The sequence below is a fragment of the Larimichthys crocea genome, chromosome XVIII (genome assembly GCF_000972845.2).
Source record: "Larimichthys crocea isolate SSNF chromosome XVIII, L_crocea_2.0, whole genome shotgun sequence".
In the NCBI taxonomy this organism is placed as follows: domain Eukaryota; kingdom Metazoa; phylum Chordata; class Actinopteri; family Sciaenidae; genus Larimichthys; species Larimichthys crocea.
This window is the reverse complement of record NC_040028.1, coordinates 9,988,314-10,001,387: the sequence shown is the minus strand read 5'-3', so window position 1 is coordinate 10,001,387 and position 13,074 is coordinate 9,988,314. Positions and strand designations below refer to the sequence as shown.

The window sequence follows — 13,074 nt, the reverse complement described above, 5'->3', positions numbered from 1 at the left end:
TCAAACTTCCACAAATTCAAATGTACTACTCTAGCTGCCTCTGTCCACTCTTTTTAAAAAGTCAAAAACTCTAAAGCATGATAGACTGGTCGAGAAATGCTTAGCTCTGGCTGACAATCGTTCAGCTGAGATATTTAACAAATGGTGGATTATACTGCCAATATAGGACAACTACAGTAAAAGGTAACTATTGAAACAAAGTCTCTACTGTATGTGTTGCTTGTTTGAATGTACGGGTGGTAACACAGTCAAATTTGCACATTGAAAGCAGAATAATTAGGAACACTGCACATAGCAAGAGTATAGTACAAGGGAGTCCCCATACTAACACATTTCAATACCACCTGTGTAGAACTGTGAAATTAACCACCCTCAAGCTAGAGGCTACAGACTGTCTCACAAGATTGGAAAATTAAATTAAGACCATTTTAATCCTCCTACTGCCAAACTTTTGGAGATAAATCTTATCTGTGTTGCTATGCGTTCTGGATCTGTCAGCCTAAAGTGTTTGTGCCTGTTAGCAACGTTACAGTGCACATGTGACCCCAGGTACTTGCTTTGGAAGTGGACTAGTTCCCCAAGAGCACCAATTATACAGCTTGTGTAAGTGCTTTGTTGTTGAGCTGCATTAGTCAAACTTGCAGTTTGGTTACCCAGGGTGGCAGAAAGGCTTAATTACCAAAACCCATGTAATGTGGTGTCATTAAAGAGTGCAGTGCTCAGGCTACATTTTCTTCTTTTCAGTGACTGAAAAAGGGAAATATTTATTCAGCAATGGTGATTTAAGACGTACTAAACTAGTTTTGCTCTTTTTGTGAAATTTTCCTCTTCACTATAGGAGGTTGCATAAGGAGGATTATTGTTTGTTTGGATAGCTGTTGACTGAGTTTTATGTCTGTGAAGTTCATTCAGGTATAACAGCCTCAGATTTACTCATCTGAGCATCGCCAGCTCTGCAAACGGATCAACCTGTCGTTCACACGATGACACTTTGCTGTCCTGATGTCACGTCGGAGTTCTTAAGGTTCTCATGAATCAAGGTGTGTCTGGTTGGCGCTGTAAGAAGCTGATAGCCTAAAAAGATTTAAGCCACCTGTTCAGAAGGCACCTCGCATTCAGGAGGCACCAAGAGGAAAACACAAACGGGAAGCAAGTGGACCTCCAGATGGCTGCAGTCTTACCTGAATCCCAATCAGGATGCCCTTCTGCGGTAGTTTGAAGCCTGTGGAGAGCATTGCCTTCAGGAAGGCTGAATAAATGTTTGGTCCAAAACAAGCTACCTGTAATACAAACAGACACAGGAGTAAAACATTAACTCTCAGATTTTAACAAAAAAAAACAAACAAACAGAAAAATGAACACATAAAAAAGGCTTACTTCTCCAGTGGAGGCCATCTCACAGCGAAGCACGGGGTCTGCGTCCCTCAGCCGTGGCCAGGAGAACATGGGTGCCTGGTGAGAGCAGGGACATGTTTTTTTAAGTAATAGGCATCACCACATGCAACGCCAGTAAACTACTACTGAAATTACATCTTGTTTAGCTGTAACCAGTAGTTACTACAAGTCACAATGTCATTTAGTCAGTTTGGATTAGTTTACCAAAAAGGCAGCTCTCATGACTGTTAACCTTTGGCTATAACTTTTCTTTAAATACAAATTTCTGTCCATTGAACATGAAAAAAAAAATGTTTAGCACTATCAGTGGGGGTATTATAAACTAATATATACTGCAAATAAAGTGGCAATCAATAGAAATCCTTTCCCTATACAAGTGGCATCAGTTAAATTGAATCATTTCAGGGATTTAATGACACTGCTGCCACCTAGAGGTGAAACAAAGCTTGCAGTCCCTTATAAAGTAACAAGTGAACCAAGCCTAGCAGTTGAATAGTATGCACGTAGAATAATAAGGTTAATAATAAAGTCAAGTAATAATAAAAGTATTTTTTTCCTATACTATCTATTTCATTTTGTCTCTTGCAAACCACCACTCATGCTTCAACTGTTAAACTATTAAACGTCAAGGATACGTCAGACAAACGAGGGAGAGGTATGCTAACAGACCAAAGAGATTAGTGCTACAAGTGGATAGACTAAACAGGGGAAATCTAAAAAGAAAAAAAAAAGGCTTCTTAAAGTCCAGGCCACCAGTCGCTTTAACAGCCTGCTCCATCTCCACGCTGAGAAGAAGGGAGGGGGGAGACGGCTGATAAAGCAACAGCATGTTGATTCAGAAAAGGAGAGAAGACAGAGGGGAGAAAGAATAAAATGACTTGAATGGAGAGAGTGGATTAGAAGACTCGGAATGAGGACGAGATGGATTAAAAAAAAGAGAATTGTTGTAAAGGTGGGTTAAATAAACTGAACAATTAAAAAGAAAGATGATGAGAGAAGGGAAAAGTTAGCATTTAAAAAGTGCTGGAACAAGACAGTAGTTTCTTGTTATTGTATTACAGACAAATTAAGAATAGTGAGGCGCCATGTGGACAGCCGTTCTTATTTCTACATTTAAAAAGCAGACCACCCCCATTACCTTGAAATGAGAGAGATGGGGGTGGTGTGGCATTGTGGGGTTCATGTGTACTCGCACACATAGAGGGAAAAGGCCACTTGGGGGGGATTCATCCTTGAAGCGGGCTATCTAATCAGCTGAATGTAATGTTCGCATACTAATGGGAGGAGGGACAAAGAGAAGGGAGTACAGACAGGGAACCAGCATCGCTTATCATGTCTTTGTTCAAAGAGTCAGAGAAAGACAGTATGCAGAGATAAAATGGCAGAATGTTAACCAAGAAAGAAAATGAAATGGAGGAAGAGGAACACATACAGAGAGGGGGAACTTTACAATGTGCAAGAAACCACAATAAAAAGAGCAGAACTTGTGAAACACAGAAAGTGACAGACACAGAATGTTTTTTTCTGTACATCCAGTTGAATTGTACATAACTCCAATAAAGAAGGGACCATCGTACCAACTGCAGAACCAAATCTGCAGCAACCACTCAAAACTATGAAGCTAGTAAGCGGAAATACAACCACAAACAAACTAACACCTGTGGAGACTTAAATGGTCTGAAAATGAGAAACCATACACACGCCTTCGTGAAAAGAATTGTAAAAACCTCAGTGGTTTCGGTTATAATGGTTTGTCCTGCAGTTGCAATGGGTCTCCAGGATAGAATGTATGTGACTGTCACAATAACCAAGGCTCTTTAACCACAACATCCAACCAACACACATAAACACTACTACTCCATCTCCCTATCCCACACCGACCGCCCACTCCTAAAAGACAGTAGAATTGTGAAGCTCCACAACATGAACAATCTTATCTTGGGGCACCAGCTGAGCTCCACTGGAGAAGGAAATGAATAAAGTAAGACATTTCCCCATACCATTGTTGCTCACTGTCATTTTTGCTGGAGGCGGAAGCAGCACCTGTGTAAATGTCTTTGTATTGTATTTGTAGGGCATTACTAGGGGTTTGGTAGAGCTATCATAGGTCATTACTAAACATACTGCTACGTGATTGCTAGATTGAGGTCTGTATTTGGCCGGTGTGTAGCTAGTTGGTTCTGTGGGTCTTTTGACATTGGTAAAGTGTTGCAAATGGGCGCTAGGGTACTTGAGGTGGTTTCATTAGCATAATTAGGAACTTTACTATTATATATTAAGTTGTTGTTGTTGACTCTGTGTGCACTATGCAGACACAGATGTCAGTAGTAGGAGTTTTGATGGTGTTAAGGTCTAATTTATGAATAAAGAGAAAGTTGGGTTAGAAAGCAGCTTAATTAAGTTGTTATTTTCCTGTTCAGAAAACCACATCAGCAGCTAGAGTACATGCCTTTAATATTAACATCCCTGATGCACATAACTGTCTGAAAGTCAGAAAAAGTCTAGCAAAAAGGGTAAAACTTTAAACAACATTAGTGAACCTCGAAAAGTTCAAAAGATGTCAAAGAATGATATGAAGCAATAAAGTTCTATATTTAATGACACATTACAACAGTCAGAGTACACATCTCGTTGAGTAACATTTTTCAATGTATCATATGTACGTATATGTGCCAGACCATGGTGGGAGTGTGTGCTGAGAAAACTAGGTGCAATGTGATAATAGAGCGTGCAAACTAAAAGCAGACAATTCAAGTCCAGTAGGATGTTTCCTCGAGTCACTGGGCTCACAAAAAATGTGTCTACTGTATCTCAAAAGTCATCATGATGTCCTTTATGCCATGGTCAAGAGGACAAAACTTTCAACTTTTGGAAGTTATTTTTCTTCAGCAAGTAAGTGTGCACTGGGGACTGAAACCAAATCCACTTCCTCCTCCTCAAATGTTGTTTTCGTGCTCTTCTTCCTCTCAGCATCATAAATACAACTGTGTTATTGTTCCTATGAGTTTGTATATAGTGACAGAAATTACACAAAGGGGACTTGTTAGTGAAAGGAAAACAACGTAGCCTCAAATGAGGGAGTGTCAGGGAAGAGGAAAGAGACAGCAAGAGCAACAAAGTGAGGATGAGAGAGAACGAGACAGATAAATGAAGATGGTCTCTCTGGATGGCAATGACTTATGCCTTGTGATGATACAATGAGGACAATAAGGATGAAGGCAGAGGAGTGCAGTTTGATGACACAGACTTCAGGCTACTAAGACTGGATAATGGTTTCAGACATCACAGTGTGTTTACAAAGGGGGCTTGATATTGAGGCAGCAATAATGTGTTAAACAGGAAGAAATTAACTGCAGTCGCACTATTTCATTAAACAATCGTCATGTATTCTGGAAGGGTTTCCAACGAGGACCATATTAGTCAGGGGGTATGAATCTGTATCATAGACTCCCAAGTAAACTCTGGAAGTCTTTTAAGCCTGGTGCCTGGAGTATTCAGAGCTCTGATTAATATTCCTCACCACTATGCAGGCTAGAAATTGAAAACTTTACGTGGTGGGGGGAGAGTGGGGGATTATACCTGCGTGATTGGCTCCAAACTACAGCCATTGTTACAGCAGCTCTGTTGTAATTAGAGGGAGAAATTACTTTGGAAAAAAAATAGCTTTGGAACAGCTGGCGACACGTAAACTCTCTCACATCCAATCTAAGAAGTAAGCCTCCCAGCCGGTACGAGAAAGCACCTACTATTACCCCCCCCCCCCCACATCCCAATCATGCTTAGGTAGAGGGATGGAGCAGTAATTGCTGTCTTTGTTATGTGATCCAATGGAAGCTGTACTAGCAAAACCTGCAGTACCTATTAAGATATCATACATGTGAGGCTCTTTACATAGGAACTAATTTTCCAGCCATACATAATGCATCAGGGGGGAAGGAGTTCAGAAAGATGGTTATTAAGACTTGTAATGAAAATTAAAAGTCACTTCGACACAAGTAGCTATTACATTTAAACTCCCTATTGTGTTTGCCATTACTTTTTCTCAACTCTGAATGTTTACTTCTTAGTTCATGAATGAGAAACCCTTTAAAACACATTGTATATTATGAGAAATCATCTACCATCAAAGGATGTTTTTTCTTGTAAGGCCAGAAGTAACAACTGCTTGAGTCATAAACAGCACCCCGGTTTGATTTAGTATGACTTTTTACATTCAAGACTCGTCCTCTTTTGTCCAGAAACAGACAACAGGCTAGGCAGCACAGGGAAATGTCTGAGGGAAGGATTTTCCCATTCATTACTTTGGACCCTTTGGACAATGTTCAAGTTCAAGATCAGTAAATAGACTAGAGGGCTACAAAGAGAATGCTTGTGTTTTAAAGGCACAGTGATTATTTTGGACCGTATACATTACAAATTAATTTCATATAGATGATTAAAGAGTTTTCACGCTTGTTTTTCTTGAGATCATTACGCTTGGTGAAGTGCAAGAGCTGATGACAAACTTGAGTCCTGTTTGGAAAAGTAGTGTCTGGTGCTGGTTTGCCATATGCTGTGTACTTTTCGGTACTCACCTGTCTTTACTGATCTTAAAAAATCTTTAAGGAATCAGAACATTCTTTCATGAAGCCTGAAATAAATGTTCAACATACACACAGACACAAAAGCCTAAAAAAATCTGATGCAACGCCACAATGTAGCCATGTTTTAATGTTCCGTTACAGTAATGTGCAGAGACTGACATGGGGGCATATGTTCAATCAGTGTGTGGATTCATTCTTGCCCTAAGCAGAGCAACACTTACTAATCAGAGAGGCACTTGTGCTGACTGGAGAGACATTTTGGCAGCAACTTGGGCTGACCAAGGGTCACGTAATCTGACCAAAGGGGCATTAGGTGAGTACTTGGGGATGACAGTCATGAGCCGACCAAAAAGGACTCACTACAAGGACATGGACTGAACACATGGTCAACTGGTCCTTCAAAAAGGGCACTTAATGAGCAGCTGAAACCTTTGGCTGACTACAAGAGTACCTAGATGGCAAATGGTTGGCCACATAAGTGTGACAACTGGTTAACAGCATTAAGCATGGGACCAGCAGTACATGTAAATACTGTCAGGGGCATCATCAAGCTAGGACTTAATATACTTGTTCATCGGGAGCCCATTGCTACTTGTTTGTTGGCAGCCATCTAAGTCTGCCATACACAGTCTTCTATATGTTCTATATGCATCCTCCATACAGTTCTCTACATTTATTTTATCTTGATCCTATTTTACTTTATATATTTAGTTAGAGTTTACTGCTTACGGTTAAGAGTTTTATTGCTCTACTGTTTACTTTATATATTTAGATAAGAGTTTATTGTTTATCTTATATTGTATTTTTTTCACTGTATGCTACTGGAAATTCAATTTCCTTGAGGGAGTCATCCCAAAGGGATCAATAAAGTGTAGTCTAAGTCTAAGCCATCTGAGTGCTAAACATTTAATCCAATCAGGTCAATCAATCAGATCATGATAGCTACCTTACTGCTATGTCCGACATGGTGTGGATTCACCTTTGGATCACTCCATTAGGTTATTCAGGTTTACGTTTATAGCTTCATAACATCAGAAAAACATTTCAAAGGGCACTTTTTTTTAAGCTGTGAGTCAGAAAACACCTCACTTGCTTATGAAGCATCTTCTTATACATTTATCCATACATACATCCATTCACTCTTTGTGCTCTATAAAAACTCAACATTAAATAAAACAAATAATGACTGAAGAAAGCCAGCCACGCAGTTCCCAGCTTGAAACAGTCATTTCAGTTTGCCTTCTCACCTTGATACCAACAAAGTCGATAGGGATGATGGGTTTCTCCAGCGAGGGCAGGCTGGCCTCATCCATAGGCTCTCCCACCATCACTTTGGTTGCCACATTGATGAAGTCCACACCAATTGTTTTTGATACAAAAGGGAAGGAGCGCGATGCTCGCAGATTGCACTCGATCACCTAAAGGGTGTACACAATACAAATAATGTCATCTCAAAAAAGCAATCAAAAAGAATCAAAAAGATAAACACACTCAGTTCAGATGTATAAACTACTAGTGCACAGACATACTGTAAAAAAATATATATGTTCATATTTCTTGTAGCTGTACTTTGGCTGAAACTTTAACTAAAAAGGTAACATTGATCATAAACTTCATCCAGTTTTTGCAAATAATTTGGAACAAGGCAATTTCACTTTGCCAGTGGATTGCATTTGATGCAACCGGGTGTGAAAATGTCGATCTATCTTTTAGTCATACCCTGAGGAAATATTACCTACCATAACATCATTGCCTTTAACCAGAAATTGAGTGTTAAAGGGCCCCGAAATTTCAAATGCTTGTGCGATTTTCCGTGTGGCAATCTTAACCTAGGAGTGATGGAAAAATAACAAATATACATGAGGCATGAACAGTTTCATAGCATAATACTTCTTGGAGAACTTTTTTTAGTTTAACATGCATTGAGGTTTAAATGCAAACAGTATGTAAGTGTTATATCAATTAGGTCATTAAAAGAAATCTAGTATAATTTATATAATTAGAGTCACTATGTGAACGATGAGAATGACTTGACTCACCTTTTCTAGTGCGCCCTGGCTAATGGTCTGTGTTGGCAGCATTAGGGTGGCATCTCCTGAGTGTACACCTGCATCTTCCACATGCTCTGTTATGGCGTGGACCAGAACCTGGGCAGACACACAGAGGTTTTCACATTTACAGTTTCCTACTCAAGCCAACTCAACTCTTACAACCTTGCTCCATTCTTCGACAAGAATCTTTCAGACTGAGATGCAGAAGGCCTCCAGTATTGATGTGTTTATACCTACCATTTGTCAGAGTGTGAAATAGAATACAAAAATGCAGTGTTAACAAGTGCAAGTGAGTGCTGCACTGTGCATTTTGGAGGAAACGGGTCAACACTTATTTAAGGTCTGTTCAGGACAAATGGGCTGTATTTGTTGGCGCACTAGCTAAGAAACAATGTGCATCGATATGCAGTGTCAAAAGAACGTCCAACGCTTCACCCACAGGAAAAGGAAAAGAGATTTGTATCAACAAGCGTGTGTGTGTGTGTGTGTGTGTGTGTGTGTGTGTGTAAATGAGCTGCCGTGTCATTAGCTCATTTAAACTGCTGCTAACCACAGCATTCATTAGCACTCTTCAGATAGAGCCTGTAATTAATACGTATTATCTCTGACTTTTCCACTCTCCTACACACACACACACACACGTATACACACACGTATACACACACACATTCACACACACGTGTACACACACACACACAGCCTGGGCAGGAATAATGACGCCTGTTTGGTATTCAATGAATGGGCAGCTTGTTAATGTGATACTGAAGATAATGGAGGGCCTGTATTCAGGGAAAGTGGAGAGAAAATCTACCATACAACTGGATTGCCCACGTTCAAAGTGACACCCTTGAAATGACTCCCACAGCCTAAACAATAGAAGAAACAGACAGGACATTCAGGACAAGTACCTGGGTAGCTCTGTCGCCTACTTCAACTTAAAATGCTAACAGTGACACAGATATATAAGTTTTAAGTACAGTTAAGCCATATCTTATACCTGCTTACTGTTAAGTGACTGCTAATGTAAAACTTTATTGTACAGGAATCACCAGTCTGTGAAGTATCATGGGTCTTAGGAGTCATAGAAAAAGTAAACTGCTTTGATTTAAACATTTAATATGCCTCTATTACTTTTGGTGATTTCTTAAATTCTTCTATTTTAACACCCCAGAAAGAGGCAGAATGTGAGCCTGAATAACAAGTGTGGGTTTTCATTTTACCACTAACAAGTGAAACAACCATAATCAAGTTAATTTAAAAAGAAAAACCTCTAGACATAAGACATGGATATACTTTGCTTTGAATCATTTGTGACTATTATACGCTATAGATAATATGCTCTTCCAAATTGAAAATCAATTATATGTTGTGTGGACAGGGACTTTAAACTAATAAATGAACATTACTTTTTTTTCTCTTAAAAACACTTTTCCTTTTGGATTTATTTACAGATACCATATTTATGCTAGTTCTACTTCAGAAAGCAGTCAATTGAGGCATATGAGCCAAATATTTCCTATTGTATAGCAACTATATTTAATATTAAACATTATTAAAAGTTCTCATCCTATCATCTGTGTCGCTTGGTCCCTATGTGTCTGAAATCACCTCTTCCTGTGGTGTGCCTCAGGGTTCTGTCTTGGGTCCTTTATAGTTTGTCTTATGGATTCTTCCCTTAGGTCATATTATTAGCTAATTTAAAAAAGGTATTTTTTGTCACTGATATTCAGCCCTATGTGTCTTTTAAGTTAAATGACAAACTGAAACAGACGTCACATTCAGATTCTCTGCTTAAGATTAGCTTCCCATCAAATTTAGGATTCATATTAGGGTTCTTGTTTTCACAGGGCATACTGGTTATACCTTGTGCTCGACTGAAAACAAAATGTGATTGTGCCTTTAAAGTTTTATAATCTAACATTATTATTATTATTATTATTATTATTATTATTATTATTATTATTATATTACTAGTTTTAATATACTACAAAGCTGAATTGTACAGTGGAAACAGTTCAGCAGAATAGATTAAGTTGAATAATATGGTAATATATGTGCACTTGGAATAAAACAACACCGAGCAGAAGACAAATCTTTGGTGCATGTCAATCAGATGTGAAAACAAGAATCATTTCAATATGCCCTAAACTGATCTAATCTAAAAAGAAATTTCATTTAGTACCACCACTTTCCTGCATTTTGAATTTAATGTATTTTATTCTCCCAATCAGATCTGCCTCGGCTGTAATGTCTTTTCACAGAAGATGAATGAGATTACTTCCACTTTATTCATCTACTGGGCTCAATATCTGTCCTACCTCTACATTTAAACTGAAAAATAATGGTAGACTACATAATGCCAGGCTACATAGATGGATAACAATGATACTGTTATAAATGAAAATATGGTCAAACGGCGTGTCAGTATAAATAAAAGAGGGGCAAACAATGCTCTTTTCAAGGCTGTTATGCTGTGAAACATTATGTTACATTAAGTAGAAGATTTATAGTCTCCTAAAGTCATACTTTAAAGAAAATGTAAAGCACCTTCTAGTGCTTTTAATAATCACTGCAAGCTGAACTATAATAATAACTATAATAATACGTCTGGTGTATGTTGTATATTTAATTGGCAAGCCACTGAGTGAAACCTTTTACATACACAGAAACACAGATGCATTAAAGAGAGTATGATAAAAGCTCATGCAGCTGGGCAGAACATGTCAGTAATGTGTCACCTTGCCACCCTTGGCCACAGCATCCACTTCTACCTCCCTGGCACCGCGGATGAACTTGGTGATGACCACTGGATGCTCCTGCAGGAAACAGAGCAGAGTGGTTATTCTTTCAGGGAATGAAAGATGAAATAACCCAGTCTGAGCAAGATTTTTTACTGTGTGTGTGTGTGTGTGTGTGTGTAGTGTGTGTATAGATTTTAGTCAGAGACCTTTGTTATTTTGGCTCTGTGGTTCTAGCTTTCGAATGAAGTAAAGACTGAGTTTGAAATAAACCTTTACCTTGAGGATGTGAATACAAAAAAATCTTTTCTGCTGAGCTAAATCAATTTAGTGAGTTTTTGAAGACCAAACTGTTTAGTTTGTTACCTGGCCCCAATCCAATTCACCTGAGCTCAAATGAAAATGAGCCTTTCCGGCTAACTCTGGCATCTTTTCAGAAATTGTATTAATATTCGCCGTCCCTTTCAAATAAAGTGATAATAAACAAGCAAAATGTGAAGATGGCTGCAACACAGCCCTGGCAAAGCATGTGCCTGCTGATGTCAGTGGGCCTTGGACCTCAAACAGCCAGCCATGGACTGCAAAGGATTTGACACCAAATATTAATTCTGATAACTTTTTTGTCAAATGAGGGCTTTATATTAAGATTACTGCAAACTGCTTATCTTATTTAGACACTGGTACACTTAAATCAAAGCGAAGGGTTATAAATTTAAAGGGACAAATTCAAGTTACCAGTATGGTTGCTGATATAGTTCATTTTTTAGCTGGAATGAAAATAAGTCTTTTCCATGTGGAATGTGCACTGATATATTGTGATTCTGATTCTGATATGACTACTATAATAAAATATAATATATTAAAGACGATTTAATTTAAATACAATATGTTAAATATTGTACATTACATTGCAGACCAGTTCTAGTGGATACTGCTGAGAGCTGCGTCTTTCTTGATACAGTATTGTAAATCGCAGTTCACTCTGCTCCGCAACTTTGCAGCGACACCAATACCACCACAAGAATTTGTTTCTTCGTTATATACACCGTAACATCGTCTGACCAATATATCAGTTAGATATCTATTTAATATATCTAATAAATATTGTTCAAATATAAAAACAAACAAAAAAAATGTTTCACTGTTCAAATCATGTGACACAAGAAGATTTAATTATCACTCTATTCAACCAAGCTTGCTTAAGGGCTCAGGTCCAGGCCCTTAAAGAGGCCAAGGGCCCCCAAACCACATGGGTGATCAGTAAAGTATAGATGTACACAAAATACTGGCCAACAGCCATGCCAGCTGGTAAAATGAGTTAAATGAAAGCAGAGGGAGAACTCAACACTCAAGAGTGAGTCTGAGAGTGTGTATGTTTGTGTGATCCTAACATGTTAATTCAATACAACACAGCGGAAAAATAAAAAGCCAGTCTGACTTAAGGAGGCATATGTCTCTCTCACATGTGCCGGCATTCAAATACACATAGAGTTAACACTAATCTTACCTGGGACACTTGAGTGGCCTCCTCCAAGAAGCGTTTCATCTCCTCCTCGCCGTACGCAACGTTCATTGCAGAGCCACTGGTGAGATGCAAGCAGGAGAGATAGAGAGAGAGAGAAAGTGAGAGAAAACAAAAGGCCACAGGAGAGGAAGAGAAGCAAGCAAACAGGAGAACATACAAGCTTCAAATGATCGTTCAAAACACTCATTATCTCTCTGTTGCATCACTATTACCGTCGGGAACGAGGTCTGGAAACAGTCAAAATAAGAAGAGAGAGAAAGAGAAAGAAAGGGAGAAGAGCTATTTAGGTCGAAAAGCACTCCAGGCTCTCAAAAACGAGTTCAGAACTCAGTCATTAAAAAAACTACAGATTTAGGCTAGTTTATGTTGTGGTTGTTTTTTTTGATATTTCAGACTGCTAGATGGGCTCTCCTCCTGTTTGAAATGGAGGGGGGGTGAGAGAAACAGGACAAAGGAAGGCGTGGGTCAGATCTTAGCTGTCTGTTGCTCAGAGGCACACATATGTCCAACACACAAATGATTACCGACCCTTCATTTGAGTACCAGTGATGTTGCATTTACATTCAGGCATGCATGAATGTTCTGAAGTGTCACATAAATCGAGTAATTTAGAAGAAGAAGAAGTTGCAATTTAGCGTCTGATTTATTATTAAGAGCAAAGAAAAACATCCCTGAGAAAAATGAGTCAGCACTGGATGGAAAGCCTTTTACAAGAATAACAGAGTTGTTTTTCTTCCACTGCTGTCCAGAAGCAGTAGTGGAAGCCAAAGTATTGTATCTGT

The 13,074-nt window shown here is 38.8% G+C and overlaps 1 protein-coding gene across 1 annotated transcript in view; it reads right to left on the bottom strand.

The window, feature by feature from the left end:
* Window positions 1–13,074, bottom strand: part of cps1 (carbamoyl-phosphate synthase 1, mitochondrial) — a 44,476-nt gene that overhangs the window by 6,467 nt on the left and 24,935 nt on the right. The window contains exons 28-34 of the mRNA XM_010744442.3: window positions 12,275–12,350; window positions 10,768–10,845; window positions 8,018–8,125; window positions 7,718–7,807; window positions 7,226–7,396; window positions 1,378–1,452; window positions 1,182–1,280 (exon numbers count right to left, since the gene is read on the bottom strand). Of these exons, the coding sequence (XP_010742744.3) occupies window positions 1,182–1,280; window positions 1,378–1,452; window positions 7,226–7,396; window positions 7,718–7,807; window positions 8,018–8,125; window positions 10,768–10,845; window positions 12,275–12,350 (697 nt within the window). The remainder of the gene's footprint in view (window positions 1–1,181; window positions 1,281–1,377; window positions 1,453–7,225; window positions 7,397–7,717; window positions 7,808–8,017; window positions 8,126–10,767; window positions 10,846–12,274; window positions 12,351–13,074) is intronic.